This window comes from Lycorma delicatula, chromosome 4, assembly GCF_047948215.1.
Source record: "Lycorma delicatula isolate Av1 chromosome 4, ASM4794821v1, whole genome shotgun sequence".
Lineage (NCBI taxonomy): Eukaryota > Metazoa > Arthropoda > Insecta > Hemiptera > Fulgoridae > Lycorma > Lycorma delicatula.
Window position 1 is genome coordinate 192,653,464 of NC_134458.1, and position 15,864 is coordinate 192,669,327.

The 15,864-nt window shown below is 30.5% G+C and overlaps 1 protein-coding gene across 6 annotated transcripts in view; it reads right to left on the bottom strand.

Annotated features, from left to right (window-relative positions):
- The window catches only part of LOC142324177 (double-stranded RNA-specific editase 1-like), a 53,940-nt gene that overhangs the window by 24,882 nt on the left and 13,194 nt on the right, over positions 1–15,864 (bottom strand). For all 6 annotated transcript variants that reach the window (XM_075364918.1, XM_075364923.1, XM_075364919.1 and 3 more), the window contains exon 2: positions 13,156–13,334. In XM_075364918.1, the coding sequence (XP_075221033.1) occupies positions 13,156–13,334 (179 nt within the window). The remainder of the gene's footprint in view (positions 1–13,155; positions 13,335–15,864) is intronic.

Genomic DNA, 15,864 nt, shown 5'->3' on the forward strand with positions numbered 1-15,864 from the left:
CAACAGCTGCAGGCAACAGCTGTCATAGCCAGCGTGCCTCTCACCCGAATCCTATGCATAGTCCTCGCTGCCGGAGGAGGGACAAGACAAAGAACAAACATTTTTTTAAACGATTGCTTTTGCCTGCTATTTGATACAATACAGCTTTGTATTCTATCAATTCTGTAATTCTCAATTTAATTTTTTTAATTAATCATACTTTTTTCAGTTTATAAACAAATTTATTGTAACCAGACTTTTGAATATAAAATAAATAGAAAACCATAAATAACTTTATCAAATTAACGTAAATTTAAATTACAAATTACTCATCACCTGTCAGTCACATTAATAACCAATTTTTTGTTTATAATATCAAATATGAAACAAAAAACTAATCAATAAAGTAACTTCTTAGTAAGGATACAAATCAACTGAATAATAAATATAAGATAACCCATAAAAGATCATTTTTCTCTAACAGCCCACAACAAAAAAAAATCATGCATAACAAAAATAATTACAAATTAGCTATAAAACAGAGAACAAAATTAATGAGAATAGTTTTACTAAAATATGACAAAGCAATAATTTAATTAAGCAAAATGGCTATCATAACAACGAATTATTTTACTTTTTATATAATATAATGATATGGTAAGATTGCTCAAAGTGGCTGGAATTACAAACTGGGTAAATAATCAAATTAGGCAATCCTTATCTAAGCTTAGAAATGCAAGGGACAATTTTTAATTATGATCTTATGTTGATGATAGTTTATTAAATAAATAAACAATATTATCAGTAAGTAGTGTTGACATTTTTAATTGATCTGCATTATCAGAGCTTTAAATTATCCAGAAACGTCTGTTCATATTAACTTTAAGATTGATGTTTATTAAATACTTTTTTGGTTAACTGAGAGTCAGAGTTTAAGCTATCTCTTCCCCAAACTACACCAAAAACCATTTTAAGACACCTATTTATAAACAGTATTATGTTGAACATATAAAATTTACATAGCCAGTGTGTACATCTTTCAAAAGATAAATAAGCCAGCCATTTACTTTCATAATTTTCTCCACTTCTTTGAGAATGTAAACGGTTATATAACAAACTTTTCCAGATTTTAACATCATTATACTTGCAATGATCCCTTACTAGGCCTAATGACTAAAGAATTATCCTATAATGGGCCATACAAAAAAAATGATTTTATCAAAGTTTTTATCTTTCTTTTTATTATTATTATTATCTTACATTGCCACATAAGCTTGAAACTAGCGCGTAGGTTATGGAAACAGAATTTTGTACATAAGAAAAATGTTATGCCTTTAACCAGAATTTGAACCTGGGACCTCCAGATGAAAGACTAACAACACAAAATGCTACCATTCCAGCCACAGAGATCAGCAATGTTCGAATTGTGGAAGATAGCTAATTCTGAAAGCTGTCGAATATTTACACGCTTTCAAACAGCGGATCTGAAGCTGTAGAATATTTCCAGTTTTCCTATTTGTCATAAGAGACAACCATAATGGCTGAAATATCCAACTCTTTTACCCAAAATACAGACAAAAATGTAAATATAGAATTACGAAACACAAGACCAAACCACAAGAAACAGCAAACATAACATTATAAACACTTTTTCACTCTCTTTGACACAATGCTTAGAAATAGCTTATCTGAAGCTGTAAAGTAGCAGTCATATCAAGAATGTATAGCTTAGCGAGACAATATCATACTACTGGTCTGAAAACCAGTTGATTAAAAGAAAACTTTTGATTAGAAATGTTGCTGAAGAAATTACTGGATTGGAATTAAGGAGAAAAACTGGAACCATCTTCACACACAATGATTTCTTGAACTTTGTTCGGTCAGAGGAATTTAACAGATTTAAGAATTATTAACAGTTTCCCTCATACATATGAAGACGTTGATGAAGAAGAAATACTGAATGGCACTAAAGCCTTGAGGATAAGCAAGACTGAAAAGGGGAGAAAATGTAGAGAAGACAAGATGGGAAAGATTTGTAAGCTTAGTTAATGGAAGGAAAGATTTTTTGTAAAGGAAATAAGACACATACAGGTAAATAAGATTTGAATAAGAAACAGAATTAATAAAAATCAGCCCCAATTTAACACTTAAGAGATGTCCCAATGTTTGATGTGCTGAAAATTCAGCTGGATTGCCAAGCATCCAGCTTTGAGACAACAGCTCAAAAATTACAAGGGTCAAAGTTTTAGGCTATTAATAAAGTGATGGGTAGGTAAATTAAATTCAGTTTCTTTATGCTGCAAAATATAAGCAGTTCTTTAACTCTTTTTGAAATTGCTGCGAATGACTTACGTAATGAGTTTTCCTTCACATACAAGTACATGAAAAACAAAAAATTAAACAGTAAATATATGAGAAATTTGAGGAATAACTATCACTGCTCTGTACACTGTGTGTACAATAACATTTCTGAAACTGCAAACATTATCCCTTACATGGAAATTAAGACAGATAAAAACTATCAGGCAATATACAAGTTCCATAATTCCCATTTGCTATCAGACTGCTTCACTTTTGTTCTTAGCAATCATCTACTTTATTATACTATTTTAATTCCTTATAACTCAAATACGTAAACGTAAAATTAGTAACTTTAAATAAAATTTCTAAGGATTTTCTAAAGGCTAATTTTAAAGTTTAAAAGAATAGAAAAAAATAATATTAAAAAATGAAAATAAAAACATTCTGAATGAGTATCAATCTAAAAAAAAAACTGATTAATATTTACAACATACAAACAAATTTGTTGTTTTTAATTTTAAAAAAACCGTCTTTTGTGAAACATATAAAAACTGAAGAAAAAAAAAAGATAATTTCTGAATGGTCACAGAATTCCATAATAAATTCATGGTATCTACCTTAACTGAAATAAGAAGTAGAATTGTCAATTAACAAGATTTATCATAATATTCACCCCTCCAGCATATATTCTACCATTAATAAAATCATCCATAAAACAAGTTTTCAAAAAAAAACATATGATACAAAATGATACAATATGATACAAAACATATAATAAACAATGTGTCAAATTAATTCATGACAGATGATGATGGCTAATAACATCAGACAATATTTAGAAATGTGTCAAAGGCAGCAACAGATAAATTGAGAACAAGTAAGGTCAAGGAATTTGGCAATTATAACAGAACAACGTACAAAATTATAACAAAAAAAAAAACGTACTAAGTAACATGATTGTAAAACATATAAACTAGATGATTTATCTATACACAAACTGAATAAAAAGACCTACATTATTAAGTGATTAAAAGAAAAAAATACACATATAGGTTGATCAGATATATAACATACTCATATAAATTAATTAAAAAAATAAAAATAAAAAACTTAATTTAATAACTATGTTTAATCTTGCACAGGACTTCTTAATACATACTTAACTAAATAAAAATTAAATACTCCCAAGTAACTTAAAAAATAAATTTTCTAGTATATCTCAACACCAAAAATTATTGGTATTTAACCCAAACACCAACAAATGCCATTTGTAGTAAAGTAATGCAGTTGAATTTTCAACAACATTTTACTGCTTGAGAATTTAATTAATAGTTCATAACTTCCACTATGTATGGTTAATATGGGTGTATGGATAATATTCTACTTTTTCTCTTTTTGCCTGTGTATACATACGAGGGTCATTCAAGAAGTCCTTAGAAAATCCAAGAGATTGCGCTCATAGTATAAAAAACAGTTTGCTTTTAGTAAGCATCATTTGTTGCTAGAGCGCAGTTAAATTTCAGTAGTGTCAATCATGTAGTTTCATTGTCACAGTCGATTGAATAAACAAGTTATTTATTTAGAAAAATGGAAAAAAATGAGTTTCCAGTGGTGATTAAACACGTAAGGCCTAACATCAAAAGAGATCAAAGCTGAGTTGGATCTGCTCTGTGTTTGCAACCGTTTAAACGTGGCCATACATCCACAAAAGATTAACATCGTTCAGGACATCCAGTTGAAGTGACCACCCCCAAAATGACAAACAAAATTCACAATATGGTTTTGAGTGATCGATAAATCAAAGTGCGTGAAATAGTGGAGGCCACAGGCATACCACAATGTACAGTGTTTTCAATTTTGCATGAAAAATTTGTTTTAAAAATTCGGCAATATGGGCGCTGTGTTTGTTCTCTGTGTAGAATAAATGTAATCATGTGGTCGACTCTGAGGCTGTTTTGGCGCTTTATCACACTCCTGACGGATTTCTGCATTAATACATAACTGTGGACAAAACATGAATACACTGCTACACTCCATAGACAAAGGAACAGTCAAGAGAATGGGTTTTTGAAGGCATACGCTCCTAAGAAAGTAAAATCGGCCGGCAAGGAGATGACCACAGCATTTTGGGATGCACGCGGTATCATCTACACAGATAAATTGGAAAAAAAGACAACAATAACTGGAGAGTATTATGCGTCATTATTGCACCGGTTGAGCAACAAAATCAAGAAAAAACATCCTCATTTGAAAAAGAAAAAATCCTCTTCCGTCAAGACAATGCACAGGTGCACACTTGCGCAGTTTCGAAGGCCAAAATTATGGAATTAAAGTTTGAATTATTACAACATCCACCGTGTATTTGGCTTCCAGTGTTTTTTTTCTATTGACAAACTTGAAAAAATGGTTTGGCGGGCAACGGTACACGTCAAACGAGGTCATTGCCCCAAACAGATCCTTATTTTGAGGACTTCCGAAATCCTACTTTTTGAACAGCTTAAAGTTAGAGGAACGCTTGGAAAAGTGTATACAGTTAAAAGGAGATTATGTTAAAAATAAAAATAAAAATCTACACAAAATAATTTGTTTATTACAAATCTTTTTCTAAGAACTTATTGAACGACCCTGAACTTACGAACGAACCTGAAGAAGGACGTATTAACTTTCTGAAAATTCTAATAATTCATAAACATATTGACTACTATGCTAATTAAATTGAAAAAATTACTTGACCACCTAAACACAGCAACAGAAAAACCTAAAAAAAAGTAATACCAATAGTAGACTTAATAGGATCCAGCACAATCAGTCGACACACAATTTTGTAATTGCGTTAAATTAAAAAAAAAAAAATTTAGAAAACTTAACACACTAACACAACCACAAAAGTGTTAATACCACAACTCCATTACCATTACTGGAAAGATGTAAAAAAAAAAGTTACATAGAATAAATAATCCTATTAAGACCATTAATAAATTTTAAAATAGCATCTGTATATTTTATAGCTAAACTTCTTAGAATAAAAATAATTGTTAATATTAACATAGTGTAAAAAATGGGTATGAAGTCATAAATAACTTAAATTCTAATTATTAACACTAACTGTAACACTAGAATGGTAAATCATGACACACAAACAGTACCCTAATTATACCAGTTGATAAAGCAATAGAAATAATAAAAAATAATTTAAAGCAAACCCTAGAATATATTAATGCATGCATTGATTACCATTATAAGGAATATTTGTCTTCAAAATTATTTTGAATATGAGAACAACTGTTATTCCACAAACAGAAAGATTACAAAAATAGGATCTCACCTGTATGAGCACAATTACGTCGGACATTTTTATACAAAATTTTGAAAGTATTACATATAGTTCATGATTCAGTAAACACAAAGTATTATCATGGATAACGTATATGGAAGATATTTTGGTCAAGTATAGTTTACCCCAGCGAATTCACGAGCTTGTAACATCATGTGCTGACATTTCATATTATTGTTTTCAAAAACATTATTTTTGGGCATAATTATAGTTTTTATTTCACTTTTCAACTTACAAACAATACATTTATGTTGTTGTGTATTCAATTCTTTCCACCTGAGCTGATTACATATATAAAAATGCTTAATGACTATCTTGTAAACAATAACAATTCCTTAACCGATGACAAATGTTATGATTGGTATATGTATAGGCCTATAAAAATTTATACATGCAGTTAGAAATGATGTGTTTTCTCACAACTGTATTTAGATCCATCATCCATCCGGTTTATATCATGTTCAATGAAGGTATTCAGATAGCGTTTTTGTGTGGTCATATTTTATAATTACTCATAGTTTTTGACAATTTTTTTTCTAATATATTTTTTGTTTTATTTTTGTTTGTGTGTTATCAGTGGGGTTTGTTATGGACTAATTTAAATCCGTAATTAAGAAAAAAAAATCTTAGGCAAGCGAAATTATCAATGTTTCAGATTTTATAAAAAAAACTCTTAAAAAGTAAGTAAATTAACCGACAACATATAATTGGCATTCAAAAATGCAAATAAATAACTGCTGCTGCTTTTGGGATATCAAGAACACAGGTTCAAAAACTCAGAAGAGAAAAAAAGACATGATTCTTCAACCAACATTCCAATCATGTTCTTTCAGCACGCCAATAAAGTATAAGGACGTTCAAAACCTGTCAGTGGACTGGACAGTTTTGATGTAGGTGTGGTTAAAATAAGTTAATGAATTTCATTCAAAGAAGAATGAATTACCTACTTTAAAAAAATAAATTATTGATTTTAGAGGCAGTGAATCAATTTTAGCTGTTATTTTGAAAATTCCATAAAACTGAAATTAACAGAAAGCTTTTAATTGAGAAACCCAATATCAGGTGGAAAAGAATTGAATATCTGCAGGCAATGGCTAGTACACACAAAGCAATGCTACAATTGTTTATTTGGATGAAACATGCGTGTTTAAAGTCGTGGTCTGATGGTATTGTTGAGAGATTTCATGTCCCAATTAATAAAGGTAACCACCCGTTTACGTGTAATTCATGCTGGACAAGAAACCTGTTTTATTCCGAACGCATTACTAACTTGGAAAGCCAGTTTGAAAAGTGGCAACTACCATGACAACATGAATACAGACAATTTCATGAAAGGGGCATGTGAAAAATTGATTCCAAATCAAACCAATGTCAGTAGTAGTTGTTGATGACACCCCTTATCCCCAATACAGGTATTGATAAAGCACCAAATTCTAACTCCAGAAGAAAAGATACGACTGATTCGCTGGAGAAAACCCGTATTCCGTGTAGTTAAAAAATGCTGAAACACAATTATATGAATTAGTAAAGTTACTAAAGTACAAAAATATCACTTGGATGAAATTTTCTAAAAAAACATGGGCATCGTGTTCTTAAGATTCCCAACGTAACATCCTGATTTGAATCCAATCAAGATGGTATAATCAACCGTAAAAAGACATGTGAAAGTCAAAACACGACATTTTTTTCATAAATAATGAAAAATTAGCTACGGAGAGAATTAATTCCATAAATGAGATGACTTGAAACCCTATTGTGAAAAAGTAAAAAATACTGAAAAAAGTATGAAAAAGTGGAAACATTGAGAGATGAAATGACAGAACATTGTATCATACATGTAGACTCTGATAGCGATTCGTTTAGCGAGGATGGTGAACTTGTTAGAAGTTTGAATTAGACGCACGAAGAAAATTCCAAATAAGTTTTTGTTTATTATTAAAACTTAATAATTTAATACAAATAATAGTCATAAAATAATTATGTATTGTTTATAGTTAGTAAATGTAAATATGATAATTATTACTGCATAGAAAATGTCATTTTACTACATATTACTTTATGTTACTGCATAAATGATGTCACAAGCTCATACACTGGCTGGGCCGATTATATAGTCCAGTTATAAATAATTAACATTTGATCATTTTAAATACATTTAATTAAAATGAAAACCTAAAATTTACACGTGTATTGGAAAATAATATAAAAATAAATTTTTTCAATATTGAAATTGAAATATATAGATTATAGAAACATCAGTTTATAGAAAACTGACAATGAATAGAGTGTTATGTAAATTCTAACCACACATTGTCACAAAAAAAACAATACATATAAAAATCTAATTTTTAGAACTACACATTATACAAGAAACAATGAAAATAAACTCTAAAAAAAAAATAGTTGAAATAAAACAAATATCAGTATTATTTAATTGTTTTGATGATAAAATTACAGAAAACTTCTATAAAAAAATAGGTTCGTAGTTTTACAAAATTATAAGAAAAAATATAATAGTTTTTTTTTTGCAATTATACAGATAAAATAATAAAAAAAAATGAATAAAAATAAATTTTAAAACATAAACCAAATAAATATATTATACAATATAAGGGATAATAAAGGTGACTGAGAAGACTTAAGGGGAATACAAGGGGAATTTTATTAATAAATAAGGTTTATGGAAAATAACAATGCTTATAGAAATTGGGGTCAATAATTTGTTGCAATGTAAGCATAGTACTGATTGTAACAATAATTTAGAAATTTTGAAAATTTGTAATAACAATAAAAAAATGAATATACTTTAAAAATATTATAGTGTTTCAAAATGACTATCAGGGTTTTAGAGCTATATTTCTCAAATTTCACATACATTTATTAATTATATACAAAATGAAAGAGTAAACAGTTTCAGTTGTGTGCAAGCTCATAAACCATTTCCTGTACCTACCACTTGAAACGCTAGTAGAAAAAATGGCAATCCCTAACAGAAAGCAATCTTTGTTTTGCAGTTTGCTAAGTGTGAATCTGTTAATTACAGTTCACATGTGTTCTGTCTGAAGTTCCGTTGTGATTTCCCGAGTGACAATAACATTTATAGATGGTACAAACAATTTCAAACCACTAGCTGTATTTGTAAAGGGAAGAATGCAGGACAATCGAGTGTGTCTGAAGACAATGTTGAACGTGTTAAATCTTTTGTGCAGTCCTAAGAAATCCATTTGGAAGAAGGCTAGCCCCAAATTAGCAATTCCTGTGACATCTGTGTGGAAGGTTTTAAGGAAATGCTTCCATCTATGTCCATATCCATTACAGCAGTTAGAAGCTCTAAAGCCTAGAAATTATAGTTTGCATGCAGCTTCACAAATGAAATGAAGCACAGTGACAATGAAGACTTTCTTTATCGTGAAGTATTCAGTGACAAATCAACATTTCTTGTTAGTGGAAAAGTAAGCACTCGATGTGCATATCTAGAAATCAGAAAATTCTCATGAAATATTGCAGTGTGAATGAGACTCTCCAAAACTGAATGTTTTTTGTGCCGTGTCCAGATTGCAAATTTACAGGCCATTCTTTTTACAGAAGTAAGTGCGTCTTGAATGAACTATCTTTATATGCTAATGGCTCTTTCCTCAACTGCAATACGAATCACAGAAATTTATTTGACAACAAAATGATGCACCTCCTCACTGGCATAATGCTATATGTGATTGATTGAATGAAATTCTCCCTTAACTACTGGACTGGTCACCAAGGACCAGATAACAGGGCTTGTAGGACAGATGGGTAAACATGGAGGCCACGTTCACCCAATCTGACCCCATATGATTTTTTTACTTCGGTGAATTATAAATGATCAAGTATATGTGCCACCGTTACCAGCTGACCTACCTGACACAGGATTGAAGCAGCTGTCGCATCAATTACTCCAGACTTGCTGATTATAGTATAGGATGAACTCTACTATCAGCTGGATCTATACCATGTGGGAAATGGTATTCACATTGAACACTTATAGGAAAAACTGTTTGAGTTTCTTTTTCATTTCACATATAATTTATCAACAAAGTTTTACTTCATTGATAACAAATTACATAACTTCAAAACCACAAAATTCATTTTGAAACACTGTATTTATAAATTTAAACCAAAGTATGAAATAATGAACCACCAGATTGTATTTGAAGATGTTTTAACTAAAAACATAATGGATTGTAACAGTTTGCAACAATGATTACAAAAATGGATGTGACGTAAATTTACATCATGCCAGTAATGACAATGGAGTTGTCATTACAAATTTTGTGGTTGCTAGTGTTTGTTTTTTAGGTTTTTTAAATTTTCTGTTATTTGTTTGATCCAATTATAGAACTATGTACAGACTGATGATGTAGACAGGATTAATCAGAATTTCATTTCTTTGATACCATTTTACTTCTCTCGCAAAAATCTTTAAAGGCCTAATACTCCAAATTGGGGCTTTAAGAGTTAGCTTTACTTATCAGAAGATATTTCCTAAGAGAGAATTGGAATACCACAAATAACAAAAAAAGAGGAGCATACAATCATACTTCTAGATATCTCAAGTGTACTCATTATAGGCCGCCATTTTGGATTGGATGATCAGAATTTAGTTTTAACTATACCATTTTTCTCTTCCCATTGAGCTCTTTAAATTTGTGTATCAAATGACCATTGTTCCCATTTGAAATCGAGTTGCCCTCCTCCATAACAAACACCACTTAAACATCAAAAACAGTCAAATATACATTCACTGAAGTAGCCCCATGGTACAAGGAAGAATGCTGTAAACCGCATCCAGTTATCTCAATTATAAAAAGTTAGACCCTCATCTAACTTAGATGAGGGTATAAGTTAGTTTTCGGCCAATAGTTAGTTTATATACCTAATGTATATAGCTAGTCATTGAAAAACGTTGCAGCAATTTTAAAAAGTTCTATCTTAAAAACTACTAGAGATAATCAAATGAATATTTTTTTTTTAAATTCACAAACTCAAAAAGTTTTTTGTATACCTTGGAATGTTTCAATGTGTCGCTCTGCAAACATCCAGTCAATAATAAGACTTCTGCTCAGGTCTGCAGGCATAACTGTGGTAATAGCAGCAGTAATTTGTTGTCTTGAATGTCCCCATAGAATAAAGTCTAGGGATGTCAAATCTAGGCTTCTCAGAGGCCAAAGCATAGGACGACCAATCCACCAAACAGGGAATCTTTGAGAGCACATCAAGCGCCTAGGCTTAAGTATGGCGTCATACCATCTTGTTGAAACATTACAGAAACGTTACTTTCTTGTTCAATTTGGTCAACCTGCGGGAAAATCGTACAGTTGTAGCATGTTTAAATAAACAAGCTATGTGTTAGTAAGCTCATGAAAAACGAATAGGCCAATCACACAATTGGACATCAAACTGCACCACATGTTTATTTTTGGGGAATCTTCGATACATATAAATAATTTCACTGGGTTGTTAATACCCCATATTCTACAATTATGCCAGTTAACACAACCACTTACATGGAGTCACTTCATCCGTAAACATAACATGATTTTGTCATCGTCAATGTCATTAAAAGTTTACTTGCGAATTCAATACGTTTAGGATGATCCGTAGGTTTAACTTTATGTTTAAGCTGAATTTTGTGAACAATACATTTTGAAAAGTTACCGTTATAATTCCTTACTGTAAACTTTGGTTAGAAATTGATTTTTTAGGGCTTCTTAAAAAATTTGGCATATATGCTCAATAGCTTCATTACTAGTTTTGGTCCACACTTTGGTCTCCAAGAAGCCCAGATTTGACACCCTTAGATATTTTTCCATGGGGATACGTTAAATATATTGCCTACAGCGAAAAAAAATCAGGAATGTACATTTAAGACAATGGATCAATGCCATTGCCACAGCTACACCTGCGATGATCCAGCAAAAGTCAATTATAGGCTGGATATTTGCAGAGCTCATATTGCAAAATTCTAAGATTAAAAAAAATTTTTTGAGTTGAATTTTAAAAAAAATACTTTTTTAATAATTATCTGTAGTGGTTTCTCAGATACAATTTATTTTTAGCAATCTCTTTCGATGACCCTATATTTATATATATATATAAATATTTTACAACTGATTGCATGTACTGATAATAATCAAAATGTAATACAGCACATTAACCGCCTTATATGCAGGGTCAAATTATTTCAGCGGTTCTTTCACTTAAGCCATGTTCATCTACACAATCCATTTTGTTTGGTCAAATTTTAGTTTCTACACAATCCATTTTGTTTAGTCTAATTTTATAAATTTTCTTTTGTTTATTCAGAAGATTTTCTAATACTTTACAAGATCCTCTTATTTATTTTAATAGAATAATTAAAAACTAGACTGGTGATTACCACTTTTTCCAATTACAAAAGTGCGAAATATTTGCCAAGAGTAAAATTTAAAAAGGTTTGATTCACAATGAAAATTAGCTAAAACATTATTCAGATTTTAGTGACTTTTTTTAAGATGATTAATCAGTTACAAAGTTACAATGTTACAACAACTGTTGATGTTACAACAGTTACAAAGAAAAGGCAAAGGCATACGCATTAAAAAACATTATTTTCATGTCACAAAAATTTTTTTTTTAAATATCACTATATTTTTACTTACATAAAATAAAAACACAGTTACAATTAGTCACGGTAATCTTTGTAAGAATGCAACTGTTGCATTGTGGTTCCAATACAAGTCATGAAGACGTACACTCGCCTTCAAAAAGGGTTTTCAACAAAATTCTGTGTTTAAATCATATTCATGAGTTTACAATGTTGATACTTACATGAGCTATATTTTATTAAATGCTACGGGCTTATGCTGAATCCAGTCATCAATTTCTCATAAAAAGTTATACAATGTTTTCTTCCAGCCCGTAAAATCTTTAATAATTAAATAATAAATTTTACATAAAGAAGGCTACAAAATTACACGAAATAAAATGATAATGCTTCTGATTTTATTATTACACTTGTTTTGACTAACATAAAAATTTGATATAATTATTTCTCGTTCATAATACGCCTGTGTGATAAGTTTTTTTTTTTTTTTTGTAATAAAATGTAGCTCTAGGAATTAGTAATCTCTAGGACAGAAGGCATATACTTCTTCCAAAGAGATGATATCCATGATCGGCTGTATATATTAAGAATTAAAAGAATAACGATAGATAATTTCCATATGAGCTATACTCAATTTAATAAAAGCTATAACATAAACCCACAGGAATATGTTTTACAGTAGGTATTAAAGTAAGAAATGCTATAAAATGTTCATTTTACAACTTCTTACTGAATAAATAATTTAAAATTAAACAATTTTAATATGTGGTACATTTAACCTATAATATAAAATACATATAAATGAATACCCATTTGATCACCTCATTTACCAAATATGTTAACATTTTTGCTTTCACATATTTGTAATAATAATGATAAAATAAGCTTCAAGAGCAATCAAACAGTAATAACAGCACGTTACCTTTCCAGATTGTACAGAACTGTAACCAGTTTGTGAAGAAAATGAAGATTGATTATAAGAAGACGAAGTAGTAGTAGTAGTAGTGGAATATCCTGGATTTTGCAGATTCAATGATCGGTTTCCAGATCTTTGTGGAGTATTCTGAGTCTGATGGTAGTTTACTTGTGGGCCAAGACGAGCTGAAAAATAAACACATAAATCTACTCAGAAAAAAAGAAATGGTTGTAATGCATGGGTACTGCTAATTATATATTTCAGGATTTCTCAATGGTAGTGTTGGGTAAAGTTAACAAAAATAAAAGAACACACAGCTCGTATTTGCCAAAAGAAATTGGACTTTAATTAGAAAGAAAACAACTGAACTTATGTTAAATCATAACCTTAAAAATTAAAAGAAATTATGAAATAAACATAACTTAATTCTATATAAGAAGTATCAGCTGAATCAACATATGAATAATGATATTAAATGAGAAAATACATGAATATACATTTTTCAAATACACATTTTGAAAATCTACAATTTAACAAAGCCTGAAAACAAGAGAACATAAAACACCTTATTTACAATTATATACCAAGACATAACATCAACAAACATAGTATGACTGGAAAACTATTGCATTACTGACATATGCTGTAATAATGAAAAATTAGCAATGAACAAATGTCATTAACTTAGAAAAATAAACTACAGTAAATCTTATTATTAGCACTGGCCTTTTTTAATTTATGAACATCAAACTTAGCATTAAATAATTAAAACATGTAATTCTACGTTTAGTGTAGAAAAAAAGCCACAATAATATTCTAGTACAAAAAGAGTTAATTACAATAATCAAATTGAAATAAGTAAACATTTTAGTTCATTTTAGTAGTAAGCTTTCTTGAAAATATAAAATTACAAAGAAGTCCAAAAACATAACTTCACATCAGGAGCAATTTTCTTTAGATTAATTTAAGAGATGTAATATGAATTCAGTGCATGAATAGATAAGAATTAATCTCGGCGATTAACAAGTTAAATTAGATTAAATGATAGAGTTAATTGCAATAAACATTTCAAGTAAAGGTAATTTACTCTAAGTAACTGACGTTTGAACACAAACTTTTGATGAACAACCCGAAATATAATAATAGTTATCAATAATAATATATGAAATATATCGCACATATGTTTTATAATTCTGAAGTACTTTAAATTACAAGTAGATTTGATAAGAACGATAGTTGGCATTTAATAACACATAGAATGTGCTACACATGAAAAAATTATAACATAACCGTTTAATATAAATAATAATGAATAATTTGAACTTGCGTGTATCACACATGAATATTATCAAAGGATGAACTCGTGAATGCAAGTACATATGAATACATACAGTAATCCTAGGCATAGTCTGCAATGGTGCATCAGGAATATAGAGGTGAAACGTGGTTTAGTGGTTGAGCAGGACATGGCATCTCAGATTTGTAGCAATGAGTTTGGAGAAATTCTGCATCGATAAAATTGTAGTAAGCAGCTGGAGAAGATTGGGAGTCGATCGAATTGGCTGGTTTGTAGTAATTGAAACACATTCAACGTAGACGTAATATACAGAATTTGAAGATTAACTTAACAAAGAAACGAGGCAAAACAAAACATAGAGATCGGTGAAATCACGAAACACTGACGAGTAGAACTAGAGAATATTTCAACGGAGAAATACCACAACGTTTATGAGAATACGAAGACGACGAAAGTATTTAAACATTATACGTGGGAGACAATTGCATTATCCTCCAAGGCTGGAGGATCTGCACAACATGAAAGTCTGGACTAGAATGCAAAAAGTGTGGCGTGGTGAGAAGTAGGGGGAAACAAACCTACGCAGTGGACAGAAGAGTGTGTGTGTAAAAGACAAGAGATGTGTGCATGTATTAGTATGGGAACAATAGAAAAAAGGGTGTGTGAAAAAGGTGATAAATAATGCAAGATATGAAACACGCAGTCAATAATGATGACAGAACCGCCCGTCTGACTGACGCCAGGTCTCAAATAAACCAAAAAATTTAATCAAAAAAATACACACATGACAATTTGAATACTAGATCGTGGATACCGGTGTTCTTTGGTGGTTGGGTTTCAATTAACCACAATCTCAGGAATGGTTGAACTGAAACTGTACAAGACTACACTTCATTTACACTCATACATATCATCTTCTGAAGAATTATCTAAACGGTAGTTACCAGAGGCTAAACAGGAAAAAAACATATGACAATCCCAAAACGAAACAGAGTAATAAATTTACCAAACCTGTAACAAACAATATGACCCAACCATAGCTTTGAATTCATTGGAAATAACGCAACTTTACGCAATGGCGTAAACAGGTAGTATATAAAATCCTGAGAACTTTTTTTTTAAAGGTTCATACTCTGTTGACTGTACTCAAGGCATGACCGCTTAAAAAATTGTAAGTTTATTTTTCAAGTTCATGTTTCCGACACTTTAACTACATCAAATCTCACCGCTACAAAAGTATGTAGCGGATAAGTAGCTTACATTACCGCATAAGCATTTTGGAACTTTTTTTTCTGTTTAAACTCCAGGACCACCGTTAGGTATTGATTCAGAGGATGAGATGAACGACGTGTATGTGTATTAAAATGCCATGCCTGACCGGGAATCGAACCCGGGACCTCTGGGTGAAAGGCCGAGAC